Below are 27,278 nucleotides of genomic sequence, written 5' to 3'. Positions count from 1 at the left end.
TCACAGTCTGAAAACCCTTCACACTCTACCTCACCCCCCTAGCACTCCTCACATCTTGTTCCTATAACCCTAACCCTTAGAATTCATTCTTCCTAAATCTGTACCATAAACAGGTGGTGGTGGTTCTATTTTCAACCTCCTCGAACTTACGCGCACGCGCACGCACACACACACACACACACACACACACACACACACACACACACACACACACACACACACACACACACACACACACGTTTTCTTTGATGTTCGAGCATTTACAGCAAACCACCTGTGTCCTTGTAAATCACCTTGGTCACAATGCCCCTACAACACCCATGCTAGCCACGACATCTCCACACATGCCCATGCTGCCACACATACGGCAAAAGTCTGGTGTGATGTGCGTGCATGTGTGCTTCGGTGGGTGCGTGCGTGCGTGTGTGTGGATGCATGCGTGCATGTGTGGGATTGCATAGTTTCTGCTACAGTGGCAAAAGCACACGCACAAAAAAATACTAAAAAACTACAAACTGAAGATGATCTCCTTTGTGGATAGCTAATCTCATTATGCAAATGCACAGTTCATAAGTCACACTCGCTTTTGTTGGTGGAGATGTGATTTAGGACCTTTATATTCAAACACTACAAACACACGGACAGTATTATAAAAATGTTTGGGGGGGGCTGTCATGAGCGCGGGGGGGGGGGGCTCTGCAGCAAGCAAGTCTTACTCAGTCAAATTTTAGAATAACTAAGTACATTTACTCACGTTTTGTATTTACATTTACTCAAGTATTGAGTAAATGTACATACAGTACAGATTTGAGGAACTTAATTTGCGTTTCATTATTTGAGTACGGTATGTCCAATCTACTTCTATTCCACCACATCTCTGACTGTACGTTTTACTCCACTACAATTATTTAGTTACTAGTTACTTTAGATTATTAAGAGAAAACAGAGTTTGTAGATCGGCAACGTTTGAAAACGTTTAGTACTTTTACTTTGGTACTTTAAGTATATTTTGATGCCAACACTTTTGCACTTTTACTCAAGAGTATTTCTACATAGTGGTATTGCTGCTACATGGCGCGCGAGTGTCACTGGCTTTTAACTTTTATATACCAAGAAATCACGGCGAAGTCTTAAATGAAGATGTTCAATGACTCGACTCTGTGGACCCCGTCATGTATGAAATGATTTAGCTAAATGGGATGGAAGATCTTAATCTCTGGGATGTTCAAATAACTCACCTCCCTTAACTGTAATGGAAAAAAAAATCACATAATGGCTGAAATCAAAGCGCTTACATCCCATCCTGCTGAATATGCAGATATATTCAGATGAGAGATTAGGATGTTCACTTACCTGCCCGCCTGTTGGAAAGAAGTCAGGTTAGACTAATCCCAGAAAAAAAAAAGCTTTATCAACAAATATAGGGGCAGAATTACACGCTGGTGTGAGATATGCGTCTAATCCAGACACACAATTCACAAGGGATGGGACGAAGACAGTTGTTTTTTTGTTGTTTTTTTGTTCGATTTACCACTTTCACCCTGGTGTCCATATTTTGTGCATTTCATTGGGCAAAAAAAGGTTGAACATTTCACAAAACGTTCAAAAATACCAAACAAACAGCTGATCTACAAGCTCACAGTGCATCACGATGTGACGCGGTTTGAGCTTGTCGATCTGCTATTTTCCACAATTCGTCATACAACACAATATATACTGTAGGCAGGCACGGCAATCCCGGGAGGGAGAAGGTTAACCACTTGAGCCATCCTTATTCTGGGGGGGGGGGCTTTCACCAAAAATAGCCGATCTACAGATCGGTTGCAGAGTTTGTAGAACTACAAGCTATTTTCGGTGAAGAGTTCTGGTGTAGAGGGAAAACGAAAAAGAGCGCACCAAGCACAGTGCATTTACTGTAGCCTAATTCCCTCAACCCCTCTCCTGATATCCCCAAGCTGCTCCCACTACGCCTATAATGTAAACTGTAGTGAAACTTTAACATGTATTTTGTCACAGAATGTTCATATTATGGATTCTTCAGGCGGAAGGAATTTCGACATTCCAAAGGTTTCAAAATATTCTGGAAGAGCTGTCTCTGTCTCAGAGCTGTCTTTTTTCCAATGTAAATTATATACACTTTGCCCGTGCCATACATACAGTAAATACGTACATACAAATACATACATCTGGGACAAAGCCATTATACAAAAATATTCTCTCCAGAGCAGCAGTGATGCACACTGCAGAGCAACAGGAGAAAAGAGAAAATGAAATCAAAGGTAATTTATGCAGGGCTCGGCTCTCCTCGCGTTCCTGCAGCCTCCCTGCTACGATCAGCGTGCGCGAGTGTGTGTGTGTGTGTGTGTGTGTGTGTGTGTGTGTGTGTGTGTGTGTGTGTGTGTGTGTGTGTGTGTGTGTGTGTGTGGAGGGGGGGGTTGGTTGGGCGGTGGGGACCAGGACATTAACATACATAATGTGGGCATCATCATCATCACCTATCCCAGCAACAAACACATGAGGATATCAAGGCGGAGAGGGAGGACAGGTGCAGCCTGGTATGCTGTGAATGGTTTACGTGGCGCAGCGTTCATTAAGCTTATAGCTGAATCAACACAGATGGAACTCCCCCATCATCAACCCCCCCACCCGCTGCATGTCCAAACAATTTAAATGTCACATACGGTACACACACCAAACACCAAATGGCTCCTAATAAAACCCCACCCACCCCCGTCCCATCCAACATAACCCATCACAATTCATATCTTTCCCTGCCTTGAAGAGAGGGGGAGGGGGGGAGAACATAAAACAAACACACACACACACACACACACACACACACACACACAGCTTGGGAAATTACCGTACACGCCAAAGAATGGAATGGAACATGGGACAGAGGGACAGAAAGCAGAGACATACACACATACACACACACGCGCACACACACAGAACACAGAACAAATAAATGAGACATTCGCTGGAAACAGGAGAGGTAGATGTTGCTGATGCTTTTGAAAGGAGGGTCCACGTTTTTTGTTTGTCTCACTCCCTCCTTCTATCTTCCGTAGTTTACCCAGATAAAGGGTGGAAAGCGTTAAAGAGGTTATTATGTCTTGTTATGTGTGTTAGTTAGAAGCTGTTTCTTTATGGAGGTGGTTTATAGAGTCTTACCTCGGATGGGGGTACTGTCTGGAAGAAACAACAAAGAACCAGAAGAAGACAAACAGCATCATCAGTGTAATTCATCAGTTTGAATCATTGAGGTGCTGGGGACAAGATCACTGGGGCTCCGGGACAATCGTTCTTGTTTTTTTTTAAATCATTATTATTTTAAACGTGACTCACAGAAACAACCGCTGGTCTCACAGAGGTGCAATGGGACCCTTTGTCTAACTCTTTCGTTCTTTGATACCATCGCTGTAGGGGGGAAACCTTGTATGTCCAAAACCGTTACTTTACAGCAAATGGAAACCAGAACCTGTGTTCCAATGGATCCATTGCAAATCACCACACTGTCATACTGTACAACACAGTATAACATTCATTTATGAAAAAAAACTAATAGATGAAATATGGAGATACAAGGTTTCTGCCGCACACAGAGACGATTATGGTTGGCTGAGCTGGACGTAAAGACAGAAGTGTGTTTTATCATTGCCGCTCCTCTGGTTGATACGGCAGAGGCTAAAGAGGATTGGCCTTAAGTTGACAGGCCTGCTCCACTGCCATAAGCCCTCTTTCCGAGCCAATTGACCTTGAACGGGGCAGGGTTAAATGGAATGATACCGGGCAGTCGTTGAGGAGTGGGTAATACAGGGGCGGCCGGCTTTGGAGGGGACGTTATTTCAGCATAGAGAGTCTAATGGCGCTTTCGCACTGCATGGTACCACTGGCTCAACTCTACTCCACTCTATACGCGCTTTACTTCGTTTTACCACAAAGTCGTAAAAAAGTGGTTCTCAGACTTTTTACTTTCAAGGACCCACATCATTCGGAGAGTGAACAAATGGAACCAAATGGACCCGTTAGTGCTACACGATGATCGAGTTAAAGCTCATGCTAACACTAATGCTGTCTGGAAACGATCTCTATTTTAACTCGCGCAGTGCAACAAAACGGTTTCTGATAACATTTAGGTGAAAAATAGGGTTGTGCAGTTGCTCTCCATATTGATTCATTTCACATTTACAATGGCAAGTCAAAAGTATCTTTACCACTTTCAACCTGGCGTCGCTATTTTGGGCATGTCGTTGTAGGCAAACATTATTTTAGTATTTTCTTTACATAGCAAAAAAATGCTGATATACAAGCTCATAACACGTTGCAATGCGACATGTTGTGAGTGTGTAGATCGGCTATGTTCTCTACGTGACACCGGCGTGCGATTAAGTATAAAACAGGGCTTAACGGGAGTACTTATTCGGGAGTCTCCATGCAGTATAGGGGAGTCCATGGCGACACAGAGATGAAATGCAGTGGAAAAGCGCCACATGTCAAAGTGAGAATTCGAGCCATTCGAGCCAACTTCGACTTAAGATTTCACTTCTGGTTTGTCCCACTGCTTCCACAAGCCTGGCGGGGTTGGAATACATAAAATCTGTACCTCACACCCACTTCTCTGGTCATTCAATCGACTGCTTCTTCCCTCGACTCTATCAGCTTACACTAGCGTCATGTTCTGTATGTGTCCTGCTGTATTGTGTACTGTGAGATTACGTGTTGGGGTGTTATACGGTATGCCTCGCTGCTGCAAGCCAATTCTCCCATCAGGGACACACAGGCACATTGAGTATTGAGCTGAGGGACTGGTGGTGGTGAGCCTCTTGAATGTCTTGAGTCATATTGCTACCGTGTTAAAATGTGTCTCTTATCGGCAGGGCTGAAGGCTGGTGCAGGCAGCCCGGATGAACTGTGACCCTACACTCATCGTGTCTGGTTTCATTTCGCTGCACTACTTCTCCATCTTGTATTCTGTCTGACCCCCCCTCTGCACCCTTGGCCTCTCTCTCTCTCTCTCTTTCTTTCTCTCTCTCTCCCTCTCTCTCCCTCCTTCCCTCACTCTCTCTCTGACTTTTTGCCTTCCTGTCTCACTCACTCCATCTGTCATTCTGTCCCAATCTTTTTTTTTCTGCCTCTCTCTGTTTCTACACAGTTCAAATCCTGAGTGTTTAACTCAAATGTAACCAATATTTGTACATTCTCAGAGTTGCAAATGTCTCTCTCTCTCTCTCTCTCTCTCTCTCTCTCTCTCTCTCTCTCTCTCTCTCTCTCTCTCTCTCTCTCTCTCTCTCTCTCTCTCTCTCTCTCTCCTCTCTCTCTCTCTCTCTCTCTCTCTCTCTCTCTCTCTCTCTCTCTCTCTCTCTCTCTCTCTCTATGCTTCTCTCTCTCTCTCTCCTCTCCTCTATCTGTCTCCCTTCATGCTTCTCTCTCTATCTGAAGATGGCTCACTTCAGGATGACAGGGTGGTGGCCTTGGCAGACTCCTGAGAGTGCAGGCAGGGCATTGCCAGCCCAGAAGAGGTGGCCTACTTAACACAGCCAGGGGCCTGGGGGGGGGTGGGGGTCAAGAGTTCACACTGCCTCCAGCCGAGGCCCACCAGTTAGGGTGTGTGTATGTATCTTCACGGCTGTGTGTCTGCGTGTGAGTGATGCACGCAGTTATGAGTGTGTGCGTTTACATCTAACACTAAAAGGTTATGTGTGTCTGTCAGCGCTGACTGTCAGCCAATCTGTGCCCAAACAAAAGCACATCATCATCACGGACAGTGCTCAGAAGACGCAGCGGAGCGGTCTCCTGTGTTTAAGATGTAAAACGGTGCTGGCAATTTCCAAAACCCATCCAATCCATTAGTAGAGGGGAGATTAGATTTTGTCCTGGTCAGACCGTTGCACCTCCCCTGCATACTGAGTCCCACCATGTCCTCTGTGATACCAGCGGTGAAGGAAGGAAGCTGTGGCTGTGCTTCTGTCTGGTATTCAAACCTCCCACATCTACAGTATATATACATATGTATATATAATACATATATATACATACACATCTCCCCTGCTTTGCTGTACACTGTGTTTCTAGCTATTCAATTCCTAAACCTCAAGGACAAACAAATCTTGAATTTGGAACTCACGGTCAAAGTAAATGTCAAATGTTGTGAGCTTTTCCAACTGAATAGGTAATGGCAAAGGCAAATTCAGGCAAAAACCTTCAAAAATTGTCAAAGTATAAAATAGGGCTCAAGTGGCGAGCCAATTTTGTTAACTACTTACGCCACTTAATTTTATACATTCAAATGTTTGTATGTAGTACATTTTAGAAAAAAATACTTCCAATAACTCGTATTGACAGTGAATGTATTTCCTTCCTCTGTAAACATGTCATAAAAGTTGTTATAACAATAATAACATTATATATACAGTGCACAGCATATGCATATTTGGGACTGAGTAACTGTGGGTGTCTTTGAAAAAACAGGCAAAAAAATAAAATTGGGGAAGATGTTTCCGACTAACTTCATGTCTAGGATAATTTCACAGACCGTGTCATCAGCTGTCACAATAATACAAGGAATAGGAGCAGAGGGTTCTGGGAATGTTACGTTGTTAAAGAGTTAGCGTTTTGTTTAGGGGGCCGCAGGAAGCTGGTCACTTCACTTTTCCTTCAGTTTAGTTGGAGTTTTTTTAGTTGAGGAGTTAGGGAGTCAGAAATTCAAATAGGTATAGTTAGGTTAGATTAGGTTAGGTTACATTTAGGTTAAGGTTAGGATAAGGTTAAGGTTGGGTTATAGTTAGGTTAAGGTTAGGGTGAGGTTGAGGTGTTGGGTTATAATTAGGCTACAGGTTAGGGTTAGGTTAGGTTAGGTTATAGTTAGGTTAAGGTTAGGTTAATAGAAGCAGGTTTGTGTAAAGCGAAAAGCGTCACTTGAACCTTAAAAAAGGACTGGGTCGTTAAGGGATACAAAGGAGAGGGGGGGAGTGAGGGGGGGTAAGGAGAGGAGGAGAGACAGAATAGAATGAAGAGTAACATAAGTAAGCATTGCCGAGCCATGAGGCCCATAGGGCAGGAGCATATCTCCTGTTTCCTTAGCGTGAGGCAGCTTGATGTGCAAGAACATCCCCTGGACATGACGCTAGTATGTCGCAGGGACTTGATGCTGAGTGCCAAGCAGGGAGGTATTGGGTCCCATTTTTATAGTCTTTGGTATGACCCGGCTGGGGATTGAACCCCGACCTCCTAATCTCAGGGCGGACACTCAAAGGTAGGTACGTTTAAATCCATCACTTCTAAACAAAAAATAAAAACAGAGAATGGGGGAAATGAAAAAGGAATCATGAAGACAGTGAAGAACAGAGGATAGAAGGAAATAGAAAATAAAATGAAATGAGAATCCTGACAGTCTTATCTGACTTGAGAAGGCTACTAACAGAGGATGCCCCCCCTGCGTGAGATTCAATTTCAATGACAAATCCACCTGTGTTGCAGCACGCCAACCCTCAGGGCCGTAAGCCCAGAGTCTTAAGCCTGGGTGAGCCGATGGCTGGAGCCAGCCAGGGGGACAGATCATCTGCTTAGGGGTGACAATGACCCAAATACACCTCTGTGGGCCGATGATCTCGCCACGTTATCGAACGCCCGTGTGGGATTATTCGCATATCCCACCCACCCCAGCTGTTCCGTCAAAAATCATATTCAAAATATGATTGAGGATTATAACTGTGTCCGAGCCAGAGGCTGTGGGCAAATCCTGGCCAGGAAGGAAGGCCATCTGCTGGTCGTATTGGGGCAGGATGGGGTGGGGAGGGAGCGCTGCGTTGGAGGATTGCGTGATTTGGCATAGCACTATGGTCTTTGCCCACCCCAGCCGCGGGTTGATTGGCTGACCTTCTCGTCACTGCGTAGATGTCCAGAGGATCTGGCACGGGCCTCAGCCGGTCTCAGGCAACGCTTGGCACATGGCCTAATCTGGATAAAACCCCTGTCACCCTCCGCAGGTCACAGCCGAGGTGAACGTTGGTACAGCGTTCCGCATCGTACCAAAATCTGCATTTCAATCTGCTTACAGATTCGACTTGGGTATATGAATACACATCTGTTAATGTGGCTTGTTGCATGTATATATGTATCTAAATCCAGACATGGCACAACGGCCACAAGGTCGCAAGGCCAGGAACATGCCGTGCCTCTGTCGGCTGAATGTATTGAGGTCAACATGTTGAACTTTTGACATACAGAGACCTTATTCCCTATGAATATGCACCACTTCCAGTTGTCCCCTCTCGACCACTGGGTAATCTGCTCTGGCTGACAAGGCCAGCGAGGGCCTGGGGTCCGGAGCCCTGGGGAGGACCAGGGAGAAATGTCAGGCTGCTTCCACACCTCTAGAAGAGCTCTCCGCCTGGGGCTCGGCATGCAAATATCACAGCTCTGCCAGCGCTGCGTGTAACCAGCCCCGGTTAGCCAATCAGCTAGTCAGCCAGCCAGTCCTTCAGTCGGCCAAGCCAGTGCACTATAAAATGTGTTTTCCTTAGATACGGCGGCTTTGGGTTCAGTGTAAGGCAATCGCCCACATGGGGAGAGGAGGGCATTTCCATGGTCATATTGACCGATATGGATACTGGTATAGCAGTACCGGTTTCCACCAGTAGGCTTTACTGTGTACACCTGTTATACTGCAACTATGATGCTTTGAAATAATTCCACAGCGCAGACATTGTCTCCGGTGTTGGTAGGTTGAAAAGTAATTTTTTCCCCATCAAAATTGGCACAGCATTAATGCTTCATCATATCGGTGCAACATAATAATGGGAATAATTTTTATATCTGTCCGATGCCAACAACACATTTGTGATGAATTATGGCTGATTGATATCGTGCATCCCTAGCTCGGGCCTCTCCGCCAATCTACGTCAGAGGTGTCATCATTAAACCCCGATTTACACTCTGAGGCTGAGAGCATTCCTGAAGCAAAAGAAAAGTAGAACAACTAAATACAGAGCCCCAGAAACGGTAAACAAACATCTGACCATGAAAGAGCTGAAAACAAGGCGAGAAGGAAAGTCCCTACTGATTCAGTAAAAGCATCAGGGAAACTTTTCCAGCCTTTTCAAGACGTATTTCTGCCAAGGACACACTCACGCACGTGTGTGCACACACGCATTGCAGAAAAAGACAGGGCTGGTTCATAAGGATCTGGGCTTTACACAGTACACAGACATGTGGTCTAAGGATCCTGACAGGACACCCATGATGATCCAAATCTCATGTATGCTACTTTCCACCAAGAAAATGCACAAAAACGGCGATTCACAACCTTTTTTGCATCAGGTCCCGCACTCGGAAATCTTGAAGGTCCACCCATCTGACCACTTAACCACTTGTTAAGTGGTCAGATGGTTGGGCTGCGTGCATTTTCAGAGCATGTTTATTTTAATGATAGATCAATCGATTGTGTTCCGTTAACATAGTATACTTTAAGTTCCTATTGGTATCACAATGATAATTAAGTATGCAAGGTTTTAAAAAAAATATACCATGACATTTTTTTTATTTTAATGTAATATTATCATCGAAATCTTAGTGTTTTGCCAATTATTTGGGGGCCCACTTGCGATATCCTCACGGCCACAAAAGTGGTCCCCAGCCCACAGGTTGGGAATCGCTGCACTAAAATACTGACATATTTTCATCTATATAAGCTTATTATTTCATGTTCGAAACACATCTGCTCCTGGTAAAGAGGGTGGATTGAAGATGGCTTGTCAAGCCGATTGTGTGCACGCGTGCGTGCGCGAGCGTGCGTGAGTGAGTACGTACACATACTGATGTGCTGCACCAAGAAGCACAAACATCGAGAGGATTTGGGGGGGTCCAGGACTTTTTCTCATCAGTATAAATCCAGAATAGCGCTGACTGAACGAGCTTTCCAGTGAGAGCTCTTAAGTAGAAAAGGAATCAGAGCTAAACAGTAACTTCACACAGAGGAAGCCTTCACTGGCTCTGCTACTTCCACAGATGTACCATTCTTCTAACTTTCACTCCAAATCAATGTGTAACTAGCTACTATTTGAACACAATGGACACTTTCTCATGTGGAAATTACCTGAAATTAACCTGATTATTACTAATATACATACTATTATGTTATATTACCATTGGCCAGCCTTTCACATGTTATCCACAAAAACACTGTTGAGGCCGAATACAATTGATTGAGTGTTACACTCAATCAATTATTGATTTCTTATGTTTTATGTTTTATGTTTTAATGTTCTTATGTATCACTGAACATGATAATGCGAGAGTATTCACGTCGCATTGCATTATCGCCGGTGTAAAATGGCCTTAATCACATTTAGGGCCAGACGATATGACTTCAAATCAATATCATCATTTTTTCAAACTTTGGAATATGATTTATGAACGATAAAAATAAATAAAAACAAATGAAAATGGCAGATCTAGAATCTCACAACGCGTCGCATCTCGACGCACTGTGAGCTTTTAGATTGGTTATTGTCCCTTTTTTGTACGCCACCATTGTAGAATGAAGCATAATAGGCTACATGGCTAAGTGGTTAATCAAACTAATCAATTCAGTCGATTATAAACTATTAAAATATTTGTTGATATATAAAAAAATGAAATGCTTCTCGATTGGTCAATTAACCTACATGAGCAAGATTACGTCAGTTGCTGGTTCTAAATATCGGTTTTGATATTATTTTTCGGTTAATGTGTTCCGGGTGGCTTCGCCAGTTAACATGTGTCCACCCTCTTCCTTCCTCGTCTCTCTACATTATGCTTCTAAGCAAAGCATAAATCGCCTCAAAACAAAGAGATTAAAAAGATAAAAGTAATTCCCCTGAGTGTGTTTGTGGAAAGTGGCTTCAAACAGAAGCCCTGAGAGGAGGACAAATGAATTGTTTCCTTGAGCTCCCTCCCTCCCTCTCCCACTCTCTCTCTCCCTCTCTCCCTCTCTCTGCGTCTGTCCTTGGGACTGGCTTCAGAGCTTGGTTTGGGGTGGGGGTGGGGGTGCTGGTATGCTGGGATGAGAGCCAGCTGGGCAGGAGGAGGAAAAATAAAATGAAAGAAACTTTCTCCTGAGAACAATCTTTTGGATGTTTGGTCGTATAGTTTCTGGGGGGATGGGGGGAGGTTGGTCCTCAGCTGCTCCCTCAGCGTCTGTCCCTCACCTGGAAGGAACCCAACATACTTCTACCCCTGTCACCAATCACTGCAAGCACCAAATGCTCCTTTTTCTCTCTTGGACGGCCAGGGAATGTTATTGCAAAAGTTGGAATCAATTTGGTGTGTGCGTGTGCGTGTGCGTGTGCGTGCGTGTGTGTGTGTGTGTGTGTGTGTGCGTGTGCGTGCACATGAGTGTGTGTGTGTGTGTGTGTGTGTGTGTGTGCGTGCATGTGTGTCTGTGTGTGAGTGTGTGTGTGTGTAGGGGGATACAGATTGTCTCCTCCCTTAAGGTGGATCATTTTAATGAGCCTCAAATATTGTCTGTAAAGAAAAGGAACAGGTAGAATTGTCTCTGATACAAATACAGTGATTTTCTTTCCTCTTAGAGGAACTATGATGGACTCCCCACTTTATGTGAAGAGCTCCCCTTGAGCAAGGCACCTGACGTTGAACAGTAGAAGACTGTGGTTGTATTGGTCAGCTCCCACTGGCTAACAGTATAATACTGTGGTTGTAATGGTCAACTCCCAGTGGCTAACAGTATAATACTGTGGTTGTACTGGTCAGCTCCCAGTGGTACTGGTCAACTCCCAGTGGCTAACAGTATAATACTGTGGTTGTACTGGTCAGCTACCAGTGGCCAACAGTAGAAGACTGTGGTTGTACTGGTCAGCTCCCAGTGGCCAACAGTATACGACTGTGGTTGTACTGGTCAGATCTCAGTGGCCAAAAGTAGAAGAATGTGGTTGTACTGGTCAACTCCCAGTGGCCAACAGTATACGACGGTGGCTGTACTGGTCAGCTCACAGTGGCCAACAGCACTGGTCAGCTCCCACTGGCTAACAGTAAAAGACTGTGGTTGTACTGGTCAACTCCCAGTAGCCAACATTTAAGTCTGTGGTTGTACTGGTCAGCTTCCAATGGCAAACAGTGAGAAGACTGTGGTTGTACTGGTCAGCTCACAGTGGCCAACAGCACTGGTCAGATCCCAGTGGCTAACAGTAAAAGACTGTGGTTGTACTGGTCAACTCCCAGTAGCCAACATTTAAGTCTGTGGTTGTACTGGTCAGCTTCCAATGGCAAACAGTGAGAAGACTGTGGTTGTACTGGTCAGCTCACACTGGCCATCAGTAAAAAAAAAAAACTCTGGCCTAACTGGTCAGCTCTCAGTAGCCAACAGTATAAGTCTGTGGTTGTACTGGTCAGCTCCCAGTGGCCAGCAGTAGAAGACTGTGGTTGAACTGGGAACATACTACAGGATCACAAGGAATGCAAAGCATTGCTGAAGAACAGAGTGTACAGCACGGGGTAAGAACAGTACGTGTGTCACAGGTAGATGAGTGGTAATAATAACAACGCGCTGCTGTCACAGCGCTAAATGTCCTTGCTTCACCTTCCAGCAGGGGAGACAGGACAACGCTGGCATCAGTGGCAGCATGTGAAACAGAAACAGAGAGAGAGAGAGGAGGAGGGGAGGAGGGGGGGGGGGGATGGGTGAGGGGAGGGCATGCAGTTTTGGAAGAGTAGTTTTGAAAAGGCCATCTGCCTTCAAGGAGACTTGGTGTGGGGCTCGTGGCACTTACCAAAGGCTTCTGAGAACCACAAAGGAAGGAAAAGGAAGGAAAGAGAAAGTAAACAGAAAAAGAAAGGGGAGGGAAGAAGAGAATAGTTCATTTCAGGGTGAGGCTGAAAAAAGTTGCTGAGAGAGAGAAAGAGAGGAGAGAAGGAGAAGAGAAAGAGAGAGGGCGCCACCCAAGAGTCATGGGAACCACAGTTGAGGTAGGTCGCTTTTTTGCGTTAAAACAGCTGTCATAAACATCAGCGCAAGCACAAGTTAAGGTTACTCCAAGCCACAAATGTCAACAACTGTTTAACTTTTTAAGTTTAACGTGATGTACGGAGTTCACAGTTATATCATTATAGACCAAACACTGCTTACTGGTTTGTGTCTGTTATTCCAACTCAAACTTGTTATCAGCTATAAAACTAAATTGCAGTCAATAAAGTTTACAACAGCGCCCGACAACTGAAATAGAAAACAAATAAGTGAAGCTGGTTAGACTTGAGGTTGAAACAGTTAGTGTCGTTGGCTTCTGGTTATATATCAGGTTAAGAGGTGGTTGAATGTCAAGATGGAAGATGTTGAAGACTCTGAGATGTGAACAGAGACACATCAACAGTTTCAACAGATGGACGGACAGACAAACGGACAGACTGACAGACAGACAGACTGACGGACGGACGGACAGACGGACAGACGGAGACAGACAGACAGACTTACAGACACAAATACAGTGAACAGAGAACAACCATCATTTCAGTGAGACATGACTCAGAGAGACAGTGTGAGACAGACAGACAAGAGGGAGGATAGACAGAATACCTTGTGTTAATTCAGTCCTCGGCAGTCAAGTCCTCAGAGTTAATTTAACTCTGAGAGGGCACAGACGGGCCCATCCCATTTGTACCCTCTCAGAGTTACAAGTGGATGAATGAACACGGAGGATTTCACTGTGCATCCGTGCGGTGCCATCGGACTAACCCGTCTAACACACAAATGTTTTCTATGGCCTTCATAAATTTGGAAAATAAAGCCTATCTCAGTGGTGCATAGCAGCGCTGCTTCATTATTTTTGTTTGTTATGAATGTTTGCTTGTTAAACTTAATAAATGAGCCCCAGTGGTGGAGTGTAGCTGGGCATAGCGTGGTAATAACACTGCCAGGATAAGAGGCTTGTTTTTCCACTGGGGCCCACCGATGCTAAAAATGTAGCTACAGTATGCCCTTCTAGTATTGTAAACCAGTTTGGATTAAAAGTGTCTCTAGGGACTGGCATATGTTAAATGAGGGCACACAGTAAATGGTGTTTAACTGTATAACATCGCGTTTAATTTAAGATGCTAAAAATGTACAACAACATACTTCTGTTGTTGAAACTAACTAATCATTGTGATTCATAGTCATGATCTAAATACCTTTTCGCCCCAATGGTATACCCTGATTTACATCAAAGTCCCAGTGAGCGTTAACTGCTGGGGTTTAACCCATTCAAAACGGGAACAAATATGTCATTTTAAGATTTCTTTTGCTATTAAAAAAAACAGCAGATATACAAGTTTGTGATGCGGCACTGAGTGCCGTGCTACGAGTTTGTAGATCTGGAATTTGATTTTTTTATCGTGAAAATGTGTGCAAATCTTTGAATATATATTTTTTAAAGCAAACATTTGTAAAATATTTTGTTCCAGGGACCCCCAGAAGCAAAGATTTGAGTTACAGATGTTACAAAGTTACAAATATTCCAAGATTTGCACACATTTTCATGATAAAAAAAAAAAAATAGCAGATCTACAAGCTCATAGTGTGGCACTCGGTGCCACGCTTTGAGCTTGTATATCTGCTATTTTTGAATAGCCAAAGCAATCTTAAAATGACACAGACGCGTTCCCGGTCTTGATGGATTAAGGTATAACAAACAGCGACCAGGCATTGGAAGCATTAGCATGTGAAACTCGGTGCACATTCTGTCTCTTTTTTGTCTCTTTTTACAATCCCCCAAGGTGGCCCCCGTGTCCTCAGACTAAAGTCAAAATGCCTTGGCAGCCCTCCCCGAAGATCTCCTGGAGTGTCTCTGCTCCTTCCACAGGCAGGGAAGAAGGGCCACAGCCTGCCAAGAGCCCAGGAACACAGCAGCCTGAAGACTTGTGCAACATCCATCTACAACACAGCTAACATTCCAGCACCACTCAAAGCTCTCATTTTTCTGGACACAATTGGGGTCGTCCCGGTTTAGTCATTTCAACTTTGATGTGCTCAACCACTTAAAAGTCAAAGGGACTGCCAGTAATAGAAACACACTGGTGGTGAGTTGCAGTTGGGGGAATTAAAACATATCTGGGAGAGTTCTACGGTATCATCTAAGGTCTTCCCAGCCAAACACATGGAAGTGGTGTCGGTGTATGGATCCCGAGGCACCCCCCCACAACAACTGGGGCAGTAGCTCGATGGCCACAGAGCCTTTATTTAGTCGTGTCTACCCTGATTTACATTAGCAGCAGCAAATCAAATGGGAGCCATTGGATTTTTCGGATGGTGACGAATGATCGACCTGAAATATCTACCACTGTGTTGCCCGGGGGCCACTGCAGGCCCTGCTCTTAATTAGCAACATAATTAGACTTTGCTTTACTGGGTCTCTCGATGGGACTGCAATCAATGGAAAAAACAAGACAACACATCCACCACGTTTGTTGTGGCAGAGAGCAATTTGGATGGCGCTGCTTCTCTCTATGCTATGACACATTTTCTGAGCATGTAGTAAATCATGTGAAGGCCTCAATTACTGCTGCTTCAGACGTTGTTTTTTAAATATTTGTCGTAGATAAATATTTGTGTTAAATTGTGGATAGTGCACATTTAAGTGACATATACCTATATATTACTTTTGACATGCACAGCATGATCACATACTGTAAGTTGTTAACCTAGGCTTTGCTGAAACAAACGTAATAAAGATAATGATGGGTTAAACGCCCTTGTAGTTCAAATAAAGATTGAGGGCCTCTTTTAGAGAATGTCATCGGTCTGTCTGTCAGTTGTCTTCCTGCTCATTCTCAGGGACAAGCTCAAATTTCAGCGCAAGAAGAAGAAGCTGTCCACTGCCGCTCAATTCAAAACGAAACAACCCTGACAAGCCCCTTGGTACTTCAAAACACGACCGCGGACACGACCCTCCGCTGAAATGCAGACCAGGGTTAGCTTGGAGGCCCATGAACGAAGCCACACAAAGGCTCATCTTGTCCTTACCTGAACGCAGCTGTTTGATTCGTCCGTTACTGGCACTGGGGTCGATGGGCAGGAAGTCCTTGAACCAGGTGATCTCTGGGTCGGGGTTGCCGCTGGCGGCGCAGAGCATGGTGGCCGTGCGCGTTCGCTCCACCACCTTCAGCTGGGGGCCCATGTCGATGTTGGGGAAGCCAGCCGGCAGCAGGTCCTCTGTGGAGAGAAATGGACATTGGGACATTTAACGTTGAATTCAGTGGTTCTCAAACAAATTTTCTTCGTATTTGGCCCCGCACCCCCTATCTGAAAATAGTTTGTGCCAGGGACTCCCCCTATCTGAAAAGAGTTTGTGCCACGGAACCCCCCACCCATCTGAAAATAGTTTGTGCCAGGGACACCCCCCCCCCCCCCCATACAAGAATTGTGTTGTTACAATGTTTCAAGAATATGAAAATAAATAAAAGTGGTCAAAGTGGTTAAACTAAATTTTGATGCTATATTAACCAAATTTACTTTCGACCCCCTGGAACCCCCCCCCCCCCCCCCGTTAGCGTTTGTCTACCAGTGTTCAGGTTCATGAGGATCGTTATGAATTTAGTAGAATTCTGTTGAATTCTGTCTGACCATGTTGACTAGAAAGCGCTGGAGGTGTGTCATGGCCCAGGGCTCAGAAACACTTTTTGTTTATCCCTGTGGCTGTCAGAGACCTGAACGAGGACAAGGACAAAAAAACTAAACAACAGAAGGCTGTCATAGACCATTCATGAACATTTAATTGTCCTGGGCCATGTGTTATTTTTTCTTCATGAATAAGGTATGCAGAATGATACGCAGATATATTAGAATGTGTCACACACACACACACACACACACACACACACACACACACACACACACACACACACACACACACACACACACACACACACACACACACACACACACACACACACACACACACAAATGCTTACAGACTGGCTTAGTATAACAGTAATAAGAAAAAGACGTTCACATCATCTATTCTATTTTCCAAATCCCTTCGGGGGCGTCAAACCTAAACGCCGGCAATTTCAGTTGATCTAATAGCATCCGAACATAATGGAACATCCTTAATCCCAATTTACCTCAGACCTGCTACGATGGATACACTTCTAGAATGCGGGATTATATGAGCTACCTATGCAGACAGACCAACACGTCAGCTGATGGATAAACCTGTTAAGTGCACTGAATTCTAACAGATACTCCCACCGAAACCTCACACTCATACTGTAGATGCCTGAGACTTCAGAGATTTCAGAGGAAGGAAGGGATGAAGGAAAGACCCAGAGAACCAAGGTCGCCTTCCTCAACGAGTCACCAACCCTGAGCAAATATAAGAGGGCAACCAAAGGCAACACACCTGCCGACTTGATCCCTGCTAGTGATGTTGAGCAAACATTTCATCACATGCTGCTCCAATGTCAAATGTGCACAGAATGGCTGAATTATAGATGAACGCCCATATACACTCTGTGTTGTTGGCTCTCTGTTGGTGGTTGGGGACTGTGGGAGTATTGTACTGTACATATCAGGGATGTTCTGATTCCATTTTTTTTTTCAATCGGTCGATACCAAGTATGAAGTTATAAATAAATCTAGCAATAAACTAGAAAAAGTGCTCCATCGCATTTCCGACTCTAGTACATATGTGCCAGCAGCAGAACCACACTCATACAGCTAATTTCAGCTGAGCAATCTCATAATGGTAATTCACATAAAGGTTGGATATCCACAGTTACAAACCCAAGCATAACATTGAGTAAATTGTAAATGTTATATTTGTACTATCCACACTATTGATTACTTCCTATGGCGACATAGCTGTGTTCATAATAACAATAAACACTTGTTGTGCCATATAAAAGAATAGACAAACAGTCTGTAATTAACCACCTCCTGTTTTCGCTCTACACTAAACACGCTTTCCCGAAAACAGCCGACAATACGGACAAACCCTCTTACAGATAACTTTGGCCTTTGGGCATGGCAGAGGGAAAAGCCCAATAATCACACATGATTGGATGAGAGAGACGGAACGAGGGCCTAATTCACTCAGTGTTCATCAGCATCGCTAAGCGGCTGCACTCTCTGCTGTGCTTCAGATGAAAGTGCCCTGGTACTTAACGCCTGACCTCCGTCACCCGACAGAATCCAGCCAGAGGGGGGTAGTGGAGTAGTGACTCATTCCTGGCCAAGTGGGAACCCCTGCGGGTGACCCTGTACTGTAAAAATGCGTCAGACGCCTGAGGTGGCGTCATAAAAGCTGTGCTGTCCCACTGAGTTAAGAGGTATAGATCACTACTCTTCATCTGGCGCTCAGGGAGAGAGAGAGAGAGACGATGACCTCACACACCAAGCGTGCAGAGTAGACATCACGACGGGATGTCGTGCTGGCCATGGCCTCCATGCCCAGTGCATGGTGGACAGTAACAAAGTGCATTTACGGTACTTGAGTATCTCGTTGCTGTCGGGCAATAAATTAATTTGTAAATTAATGGCCTACTTGATCATACTAAAGCGTCACACAAAAGTATAAAAAGTAGCCGATCCGCAAGCTCCAAACGCATCGCTTCACGACAAATTTTCAGCTTGACGATAATCCTCCTATAATTTGACAAACCTCTGTAGTGGTGCATGGTGTAGTGGTGGTGAGGCCAAAATTGTTCTCCCCCTGTTCTCCTCAGTGGCTGGAGCAATTGATCTGAATTTGCACGGAACTGCAAAGCCCGTTTTTCGATATCACCAAATCTCAGCTGTTTATTAGCGTTTTTGTGGGAAAGAATGTCGCCTCCCGGGTTGCCAGATCCTGTGCGCATATCCCCCCACGGATGCGTCGACCGGGTATGGACTAGTAATAATAATAATAAAACATAATTTGTATAGCACTTTTTTAAACAATGTTACAAAGTGCTTGAACAATCAAGACATATCTGTTTTTTTCATCTGCTACTTTTGCTGTTTTTGAATTTGAATCCTGAAAAGTAACAGCTATGGAAATAATGAGGTTTCTACCCGACAGAGACAATCTGTACTTTACTTGAGTATTTGTGGATACTTATGACTTGTTTCACTCCACTATACATTTCAAAGACAAATATGGTACTTTTTACCCCACAATGTGTCTAGGAATGGAAAGGGTACAATATGAATGAACCACTTATTATTATTATTCTTACTTAATTATTACTATTCAAATATGTGCTTCTGGAAAGTCTTTTTGCTTTTTTTTTATGTCTTTCAATACAGAAATGGACTGATATTTAAAAAAAATACTTTGCAATTTGTACGTTTGAATACTTTTTTTAAAATAATTTTTAAAGCCAAGTACTAATACTTTAACTCAAGTACACTGAAAGAGCAACTGTCACTTGTAGTTGCATAACATTTGACCAGGACTTGACTCTGTACTTTGACTCAAGTAAGTTGCAGTACTTTGTCCACCGCGGTCGATGCCCTCCATTGAGGGAATAAGGGATGATAGTCACAGTTGGAGAGACGATAAAAGCTGTCCGTCTGTCTTGCCGAGTCACGCAAACACAACAACCCAACGATAAAAACACAGCCCAAAGCCAGGGATGGAAAAGACGAGGGAGAAGACAGCGGTTACCTCACATCGGAGGGGCCGACTGCAGCAGTGGAGCCATGAATATTTCAACGCTCGCTTCAAAGAAGTCGAGGCGTTTATGCTGTTTTAGGCTTCTCGCTGAATCCTGCCCATCGATTATTCACGACCGCCGCTGTATAATCTCTTTGTATCTGGGTCCCCCAAGACAGGAGGACAGCACTGGCTAGTTTTACGACGCAAAAAAACCCCAGACAGAGTGACGTGTACCTTCTCTCAGCACAATGTCTATCCATGTGCCTCTGATGTTCTTTGTGTGCCAGACACCCCTGAACACTACTAGGACCCCTCTGGCTACAGGTGTGTTGTGTTGAAATGGTTGTTTCAGGGTTATAACAAGATTCTCTTTTACAATTAGGCAAATATTCATGTTGGGGTTAGGATTAGGCATTTAGAGGTTAGGTTTACGGGTTAGGTTTGGCACTATGCCTGATTTATTATACCTAGTTGCTTGCCGATGCTACCCACCGAAGGCTAGAAATGGGGGGGAATAGCAAAAAAATCAAAAATCACGCTTAAAATGTTGATGTTTAAGTATAGTAATACAAACGTGTGTAGGTTCATGTGTATATCGTCTCTGTCGAGTGGAAGCCTCCAAAACTGTTACTTTTCAGGATTCCAATTCAAAAGTAGCAGATTGACAAGCTCAAAACTTTTTTTACCTTGCGGATCTGCTACTTACTGTATGATGCTTTTGTGTGACACTGTAGAGTGATCAAGTAGGGCATTAATTTACAAAAAAACACAAAAAGTTAGAATATGGAGATAAGTGGTTTCTGCCCGAGAGCAACGATATTCTCCATTGGGGGAGGTTTGGCTCTAGAGTGCTGTATATATATGTGCTCTATGCATGGCTGGGTGCAGGACAACACCATGTCCCACGATGGCTATACGGTAATGAAGCTGAAAACACACAACAAAAAGCCACTGAGTTAGTGGAGTTGAGGCTAATGGAAGCGGACAGGCGGCAGAGGCAGGGATCTGCCGGGAGAAGAGGACCTGAAAGAGCACACACACCGACCGGACGGACCAGAAAACAAACAAACACATGAGCGAAAGGAGGGGGAGACTGCTTAGACCCAGTCTGGGTCTAAGCAATGGTGGAAAGTAAACTAAGGGCATTAACTTAGGCACTGTGCTGAAGTAGCAATTTTGAATTCAATTTACTTTACTTGAGTATGTGTCCATTTTTCAATACTAACCCTAACCCTATACTTCTACTCCCCTACATCTCAGAGGTAAACATTGTACTTTCTACTCCACTACAATTATTTGAAAGCGTTAGATAGTTACTTTTGATTTAGATTATTATTACAAAACAAACATTAACCAATTAAGGCCTTTGTACAGTAACACTTAAAAAACTTGAAAAAGCCGATATACAAGCTCAAAACGCGTTGCATCGTGTGGTCAGCTTGTAGATATGCTTTTTTTTTTACACATTCTGTCTTTGAAAAAACTTGGGACATTGTGGGACATTCTGCATTATAAATACTTTTCCTTTTGGTATTTTAAGTATATTGATGCCAATACTTTTCACTCAAGGGACATTTTGAATAATTTTACTCAAGGGAGATTTGAATACAGGACTTTCACTTGTAACAGACTATTCATACATTGTGCTATGGAGTATTTCTTCTTCCACCACTGGTGTCCGAGACACAGCAGCGTAGAATAAACACCACACATGGGTTTTGGGTTATTAGCTTCCTCCAGGAATAGAGTGTGATAGCATCAATCCCTACAACTGCCCCGCTGCAAGATTACAGGCCTTGTCGATTAAAGCGCCCATGCAAAAATAAATAGATTGCTCACGGAGGGGCTGTTAGTTCAGGGTCAGTATTTGCGTATGTGAGTGTGTGCGTACGTGTGCTTACGTGTGCATGCGTGTGTGCGTGTACTTGTATTACTATATTTGTGAGGACCAAATGTCCCCACATAGTAGAATTTGAGAAATAGACGTGAAGAGAAAAGAAGAAAATGGTAGGTTTACAATTAGGAGAAGATTCAGGTTTTGTGGATAGGGTTTAGGATTAAGCATTTAGAGTTTAGGTTTAGGGGTTGGGGGTAACTGTTTGCCTATTGTATACTCAGCTGTGGAACGATATCACACAAAACCAAAAATAGCAGATCTACAAGCTCACAAAGCGTTGCATGGCCTTTTCAGCTTCAGGCTTAAGGCGGTTACACACCGGCGAATATGCGAATATGCGCAAAATTCGGACTCGTTCCGAATAATTAAAAGACGCTTTTTTAGCTCCGCGAAACTGATGTGGAAGCTTTCATTGACTTTATAAGGTTTTAAAAAAAAACATATTATTCGCATGAAAAAAATCGCCCCGGTGTGTAAGGACCTTTAGGGTTGAAAACTCCCAAAAATAAAAAATGTCACTCATAAAATCGACGTCCTAAAAATGTTGACATCCTCACAAGTATAGTAATACAATGTGTGTGTGTGTGTGTGTGTGTGTGTGTGTGTGTGTGTGTGTCTGTGTGTGTCTGTGTGTGTCTGTGTGTGTCTGTGTGTGTGTGTGTGTGTGTGTGTGTGTGTGTGTGTGTGTGTGTGTGTGTGTGTGTGTGTGTGCGGGGCAACCAATGACACAGGCTGATTTCATCACAGAGTTCCCTGGGGCTGTCCAGTTCCCCATGACTGTCCCGGCAATTACATTTCGCTATGATGCATGCTGGTGTTCCTCGGCGATGACAAATTCCGTTCCGAGCGCCAACGGAGTCACAGCTCCTGCTGTATGACCTAATCGGTCCGCGGGACGGCGTGTGTTGTGTCGCACGTCCATTCCGAAGGCCTGCTGTGGTGTGGTGCTGCTGCTGCTCGGGCCAAAACTTTACATCGTGAAGCGCAGACCTGCGTCTGTATCATTTAGATTTATTTGGCTATTCAAAAATAGCAGATATACAAGCTCATAGCGCGGCACCGAGTTTGTATATCTGCTATTTTTGAAAAATCGTGAAAATTTGTCAAATCTTTGAATGTATACATTTTTAACTAAAATCTTTGCTTCTGGGGGTCCATGGAAGAAAATATTTTGATATGGGGGGGCCCGCGTACAAATACATATCATTTTGGGTGGTCCTTGACATGAAAAAGTTTGAGAACCACTGATATTATAGCAACATACTGTAAGTGTATGTTTAGAAGACATTTGTAGAATCGCCAGAAGCAAAGATTTGAGTAAAAAAAAATTGCTTTAAAAAATATAGATATTCAAAGATTTACAATTTTTTTTGTGGCTTTCCCCACAATAACAGAAAATACACTAGTATAGCGCCCTGAGGGACTACGGTCAACCATACAGGGTTAAAGTGGTTAATGGCCAACTGTGGACGCCGGCGATTGTGGACATATTGTTCTTCTTCTTTTATATACTGTAGACTGGTAGCCAATACAGCCTGCGGCATGTTAAACTGTCATGACTGGACTGTGGCGGTCGCCTTGTGTGACACTCTGAATGTGGTATTTTGTGGGGTGATTCAAGCCACGCTATTAAAATGACAAACTGATGGTTCTGAATCGAGCTTGGTGGTTCTGAACCGATGACAACGACAGATTATGTTGAGCATTTACTTACAGGATTGAATAATTGACTCAACTTCATGTAGTCTGAAACTAAATTACTTTGTTTTGTTTAAAATAGAAGGAGGAAGCGCTGCCTGGGTTCAGTCACAGTGGCTTTCTCAAACAGTTTTACTCTTCAGTAAAACAGGTAGGTATACTGTACATACGGTACAAGCAAAAAAGTTCTGCTATAGGTGAAGCAGACTGTAGGGAGAAAATGACAGACCCTGTTGAAGACCAAAGTATCAAAATGCGTCGGTCAGCCTCCATTGCCTTGCTCAACAATACATTCATTGTTTTTCACCTGAAGACGGAGTGCCTCAGTATTTTCTCCCTACAGTCTGCCTCACCACAGACAGAACTTCGTTTTTGTTTTTTGCTTGACTTCGTTTTGTTGTTTTATTGGGTTCCACTTGCTCCCTAAGTAAGGGAAATTCGTATTGGTTGGTGCTGGCAGCACCTCGCGAGTGGCACCTTACAGCCACACTAAGCACTGTGCCCTCACCGCCTGATCTAATCCGAGCATGCATGTGCCATGATCTCTGGAGAATGAAGGTACTAGTACTGGCAGCACCTCATTGGTAAACACTGGTGTCCATGTTAGACCGGTGCCAGTTAACCACTTAAACCCTCTGTTCTTAGCGGTACGGACCTGAGTTACAGTACAACTGTACGTGGACAGCTTTTTTCCCCCATCTACACCAAATCTCCTCGCTAAAGATAAACGCTCTACAAGACGTAGACGTGCTATTTTTGGCGAAGACATTTGGTTGTAGATGCAAAGAATGCGGTCGAAGCTACAGTTGTACTGTAATTCAAGTCCGGTTGAATGCCCATATCGTTGCTGTCGGGTAGAAACCTCCTATCTCCATATTCTAACTTTTTAGTGTTTTTTCTTCATCTATGTGTTTTTTCTTCTTTGACTGCACTCAAAGTTCAGTCAAACCATCTTCAAACCCATCATGTCACTCAACAGAGTGAGGACTCTGCATTAGAGGCTAAGAAGCAAGTCGACCAGCATCTTCCCAGCATGCGAACCAGATGTCCAGACCCACTCCGTTATTGTTGGGCGTGGGTCTTGGGTTTGTCTTGTCATAGTGTTTACGAGAGCTGTTCCCGACGCGTCCCATTGATTCGGTAATTGGTTTGGCGCCCTGCAATTACGTGTTGGCATATGCCGAGGAACTGACATCTGGGCAGGCCAGCCTGGTCAGACCCACTGCCGAGAGGCATTTAGGCAGCGGTGACAAAAAAGCTTGCAAAGGAAAAAAAAAGATTTAAATGACACAGATGAGGTCATGTTGACAATGTCGGAAGAGAAACCACACATGTCAAAGGAACGAGTGAATGAGAATGAAAAAACTGTGACGTCAATGGTGCTCATCTGTCTGGAGAATGACTTGCTCAAATCATACATGATCTTAATCACTTACGTCCTATTCACGCAAGAATAGCAGATTGACAACTTCAAAACGCCGCACTTTCTCAATGCGAGTGGTTGAGCTTGGTTAAGGCATTTAGATCGTTTATTTGGGACAGCAGCCATATCGACACTTCATATGCCTCATATGAAGTGTCGAAGTGTGATATGAAGAAATGAAACCTCATATGTCCAAAACTCTTACATTTCAGGAATCAAATTCAAACGTAGCAAAAGTAGCAGATCTACAAGCTCAAAACGTGTCGCTTCGGGTCGCATTTCGAGCTTGTGAATCTGCTACTTTTGAGTGACTATGTAGTATGATCAATAGGCCAGGGCATTCATTTACGAAAAAACACAAAACCTTAAACCATGGAGATAAGCGTTTTCCGACAGCAATGATATACAACATCTATACATCCCAGCTGACTGAGGACCCCCCCCCCCCTCCTGTCATTACCTAGACATTGTTTTTTTTTTTCAGTCTCTCTCTTGGCTCTCCCCGGGTGCTGTCATTATCCATAATTGTCTTTAATTTCACCACAGCGTTTAAATGTCATTACACAGAGATGACAGGTGCAGAGCTTTTTAATCAGCCTCTGGGTTGGCTTGGCTTCGATTGCCGTGGACCCTTAATCTGCAGCCCGCTGGTATAGGCTACCTGCTGTTGTGTTTGTCCTCTGTGTTGGTTCTGTCCTGTCGTGTGACAGTGTCCGTCGTCTAAAAACCCGTTTGACCCGAAACCCAGCTAATCCCATTTACGCGTAAAAATTACCCGCCACTGATGTGTAGCTCATTGGGCCTGATCTGGGCCTGCTGTGGTCAGAGCTGTTACGGGTGCAGACATCCCACATCGCAGCAGGGTGCGTTTTCACATGGCATGTCATTTTGATGGATGCTTTTATCTGTAAGTGCCTCAGTGGACCGTGAGTGGCTACATTTTTATAGGTGGGAACTGGAACCCCAGGCATTGTTAGCGACATACTCTACCGCAGTGGTTCTCAAAGTGAGGTGCAGGGACCCTTACAGGGTCTGTAACTCTGAGCGTGTACAAATGGACCCATAAGGATCCATTTTTAGAGTTATGGGGGTCCTTGAAATTTGAAAGTTTGAGAACGAGGGGAATGATAAGCCTAACCTTGCCAGTCAACAACAATAAGTCAAAGAGAGAGAGAGAGAGATAGTGACAAAGATTGTTCCCCCAATTCTGGGGGAACATTTTCCTGAAATTAGCCGATCTACTGAGCTTGCAGATCGGCTATTTTCGGCGAAGTGAGAAGTATACGGTGGCAAGTGTACGGTGGCAAGTGTACGGTGGCAACTCGTGTCCTGTTTACTATACAGGGTCTAAGTGGTTACCTTTCTCCTCTCGCTCTTGTTTTTATAACTCATGCTCATCTGCCCTCCCCCCTGTCTCTCTCCCTCTCTCTCATCAAATGTGTATACTTCTTTCCCTGCCTGGGGACCAAGGACAACATTCACATTCCAAATACACAGACAAACAGAGAGAAACACGCACAGAGGGATGAGAGAGAGAGAGAGAGAATGTGTGCAGAGACAGTGAGGTAAGGAGAGAAAGAGGAAGAAAGAGACAGAAACACACAGAGAAAGAGAGACAACTGGAAAAGGAATACAGATCAACTGCCGCTGGTCTGGTTTGTGTTCCCCCTGCTCTGAAATGAAAATGTATAAAAATAGTGAGTGTGTTAAGAGACATGTATCAGAGCACCCAGAGGGTGGCACTAACGGCTGTCTGTATACATGAATTTATTATATTGTATTTTGTTTTGCAATATATCGTCACTGTCGAGAAGCAACCTTGTACTTCCAATATGTTTTACACAACTTTATGGCCTACTTACTTTGTTGTACAAGTGTGTCGCACAAAACTAGGGAAAATAGCCAATCTACAATCTGACATCACGTTGTGAGCTTGTAGATCAACTATATAGTCTGTGTGTGGGTTTTATAAATACTGAAACAATGAAATATATTAACAAGAGCTTGTGACTAAATCATTCCCTGAGAAGTAACATTTTGGTCATATACTGTATGATGATATACTAATTGTACAGATTTTTTGCTGTTTTCCTTATTTTGACGTTCTTGTATTTTTAGTTTCCTCAACAATGTTGAGGAGGCTCCAAGTACAAGAATTCCACTGCATGCAATGTTGCCACAGCTGTATCATGCATGTGACAATAAAACTTTGATGGACGGCGGACATGTAGGCTTCCATGTGACCCCATATGTGCACGTGCGTGTGCGCGTGCATCTGTCTGTCTGTCTATCAGACTGACTAACAGTTCACTAACATCCTATAAAATATCCTCCTATAAAATCTACATCATGTTCTATTAGGTCACTGCAATGTCAGAAAGGCATTTGCCATTTTCTTTTTTAAATCATCTCCGGTGGATTTGAACCCTTGACTCTGAGGAGGTGTAGGACAGGGCACTTCACCCCTGCGCCCCTATAGCCACTTATTTTCAGTCCAGCCTTGGTCCTTCTCTCGCTCTACTTGGTATGCTTGTACAGGGAGACAAGCAAACCTCAGACAAATAGAAACAAACTGTGTGTGTGTGTGTGTGTGTGTGTGTGTGTGTGTGTGTGTGTGTGTGTGTGTGTGTGTGTGTGTGTGTGTGTGTGTGTG

At 44.0% G+C, this 27,278-nt stretch overlaps 1 protein-coding gene across 1 annotated transcript in view; it reads right to left on the bottom strand.

Annotated features, from left to right (window-relative positions):
* The window catches only part of ptprsa (protein tyrosine phosphatase receptor type Sa), a 282,355-nt gene that overhangs the window by 128,550 nt on the left and 126,527 nt on the right, over nucleotides 1-27,278 (bottom strand). The window contains 1 exon segment of the mRNA XM_080431352.1: nucleotides 15,992-16,180. Within this exon segment, the coding sequence (XP_080287478.1) occupies nucleotides 15,992-16,180 (189 nt within the window).

Source organism: Gymnoscopelus braueri (assembly GCF_963280865.1).
Source record: "Gymnoscopelus braueri genome assembly, chromosome: 6".
NCBI lineage: Eukaryota > Metazoa > Chordata > Actinopteri > Myctophiformes > Myctophidae > Gymnoscopelus > Gymnoscopelus braueri.
Note: the sequence above shows the minus strand (reverse complement) of the source record. Positions and strands in the feature narration are given on the sequence as shown.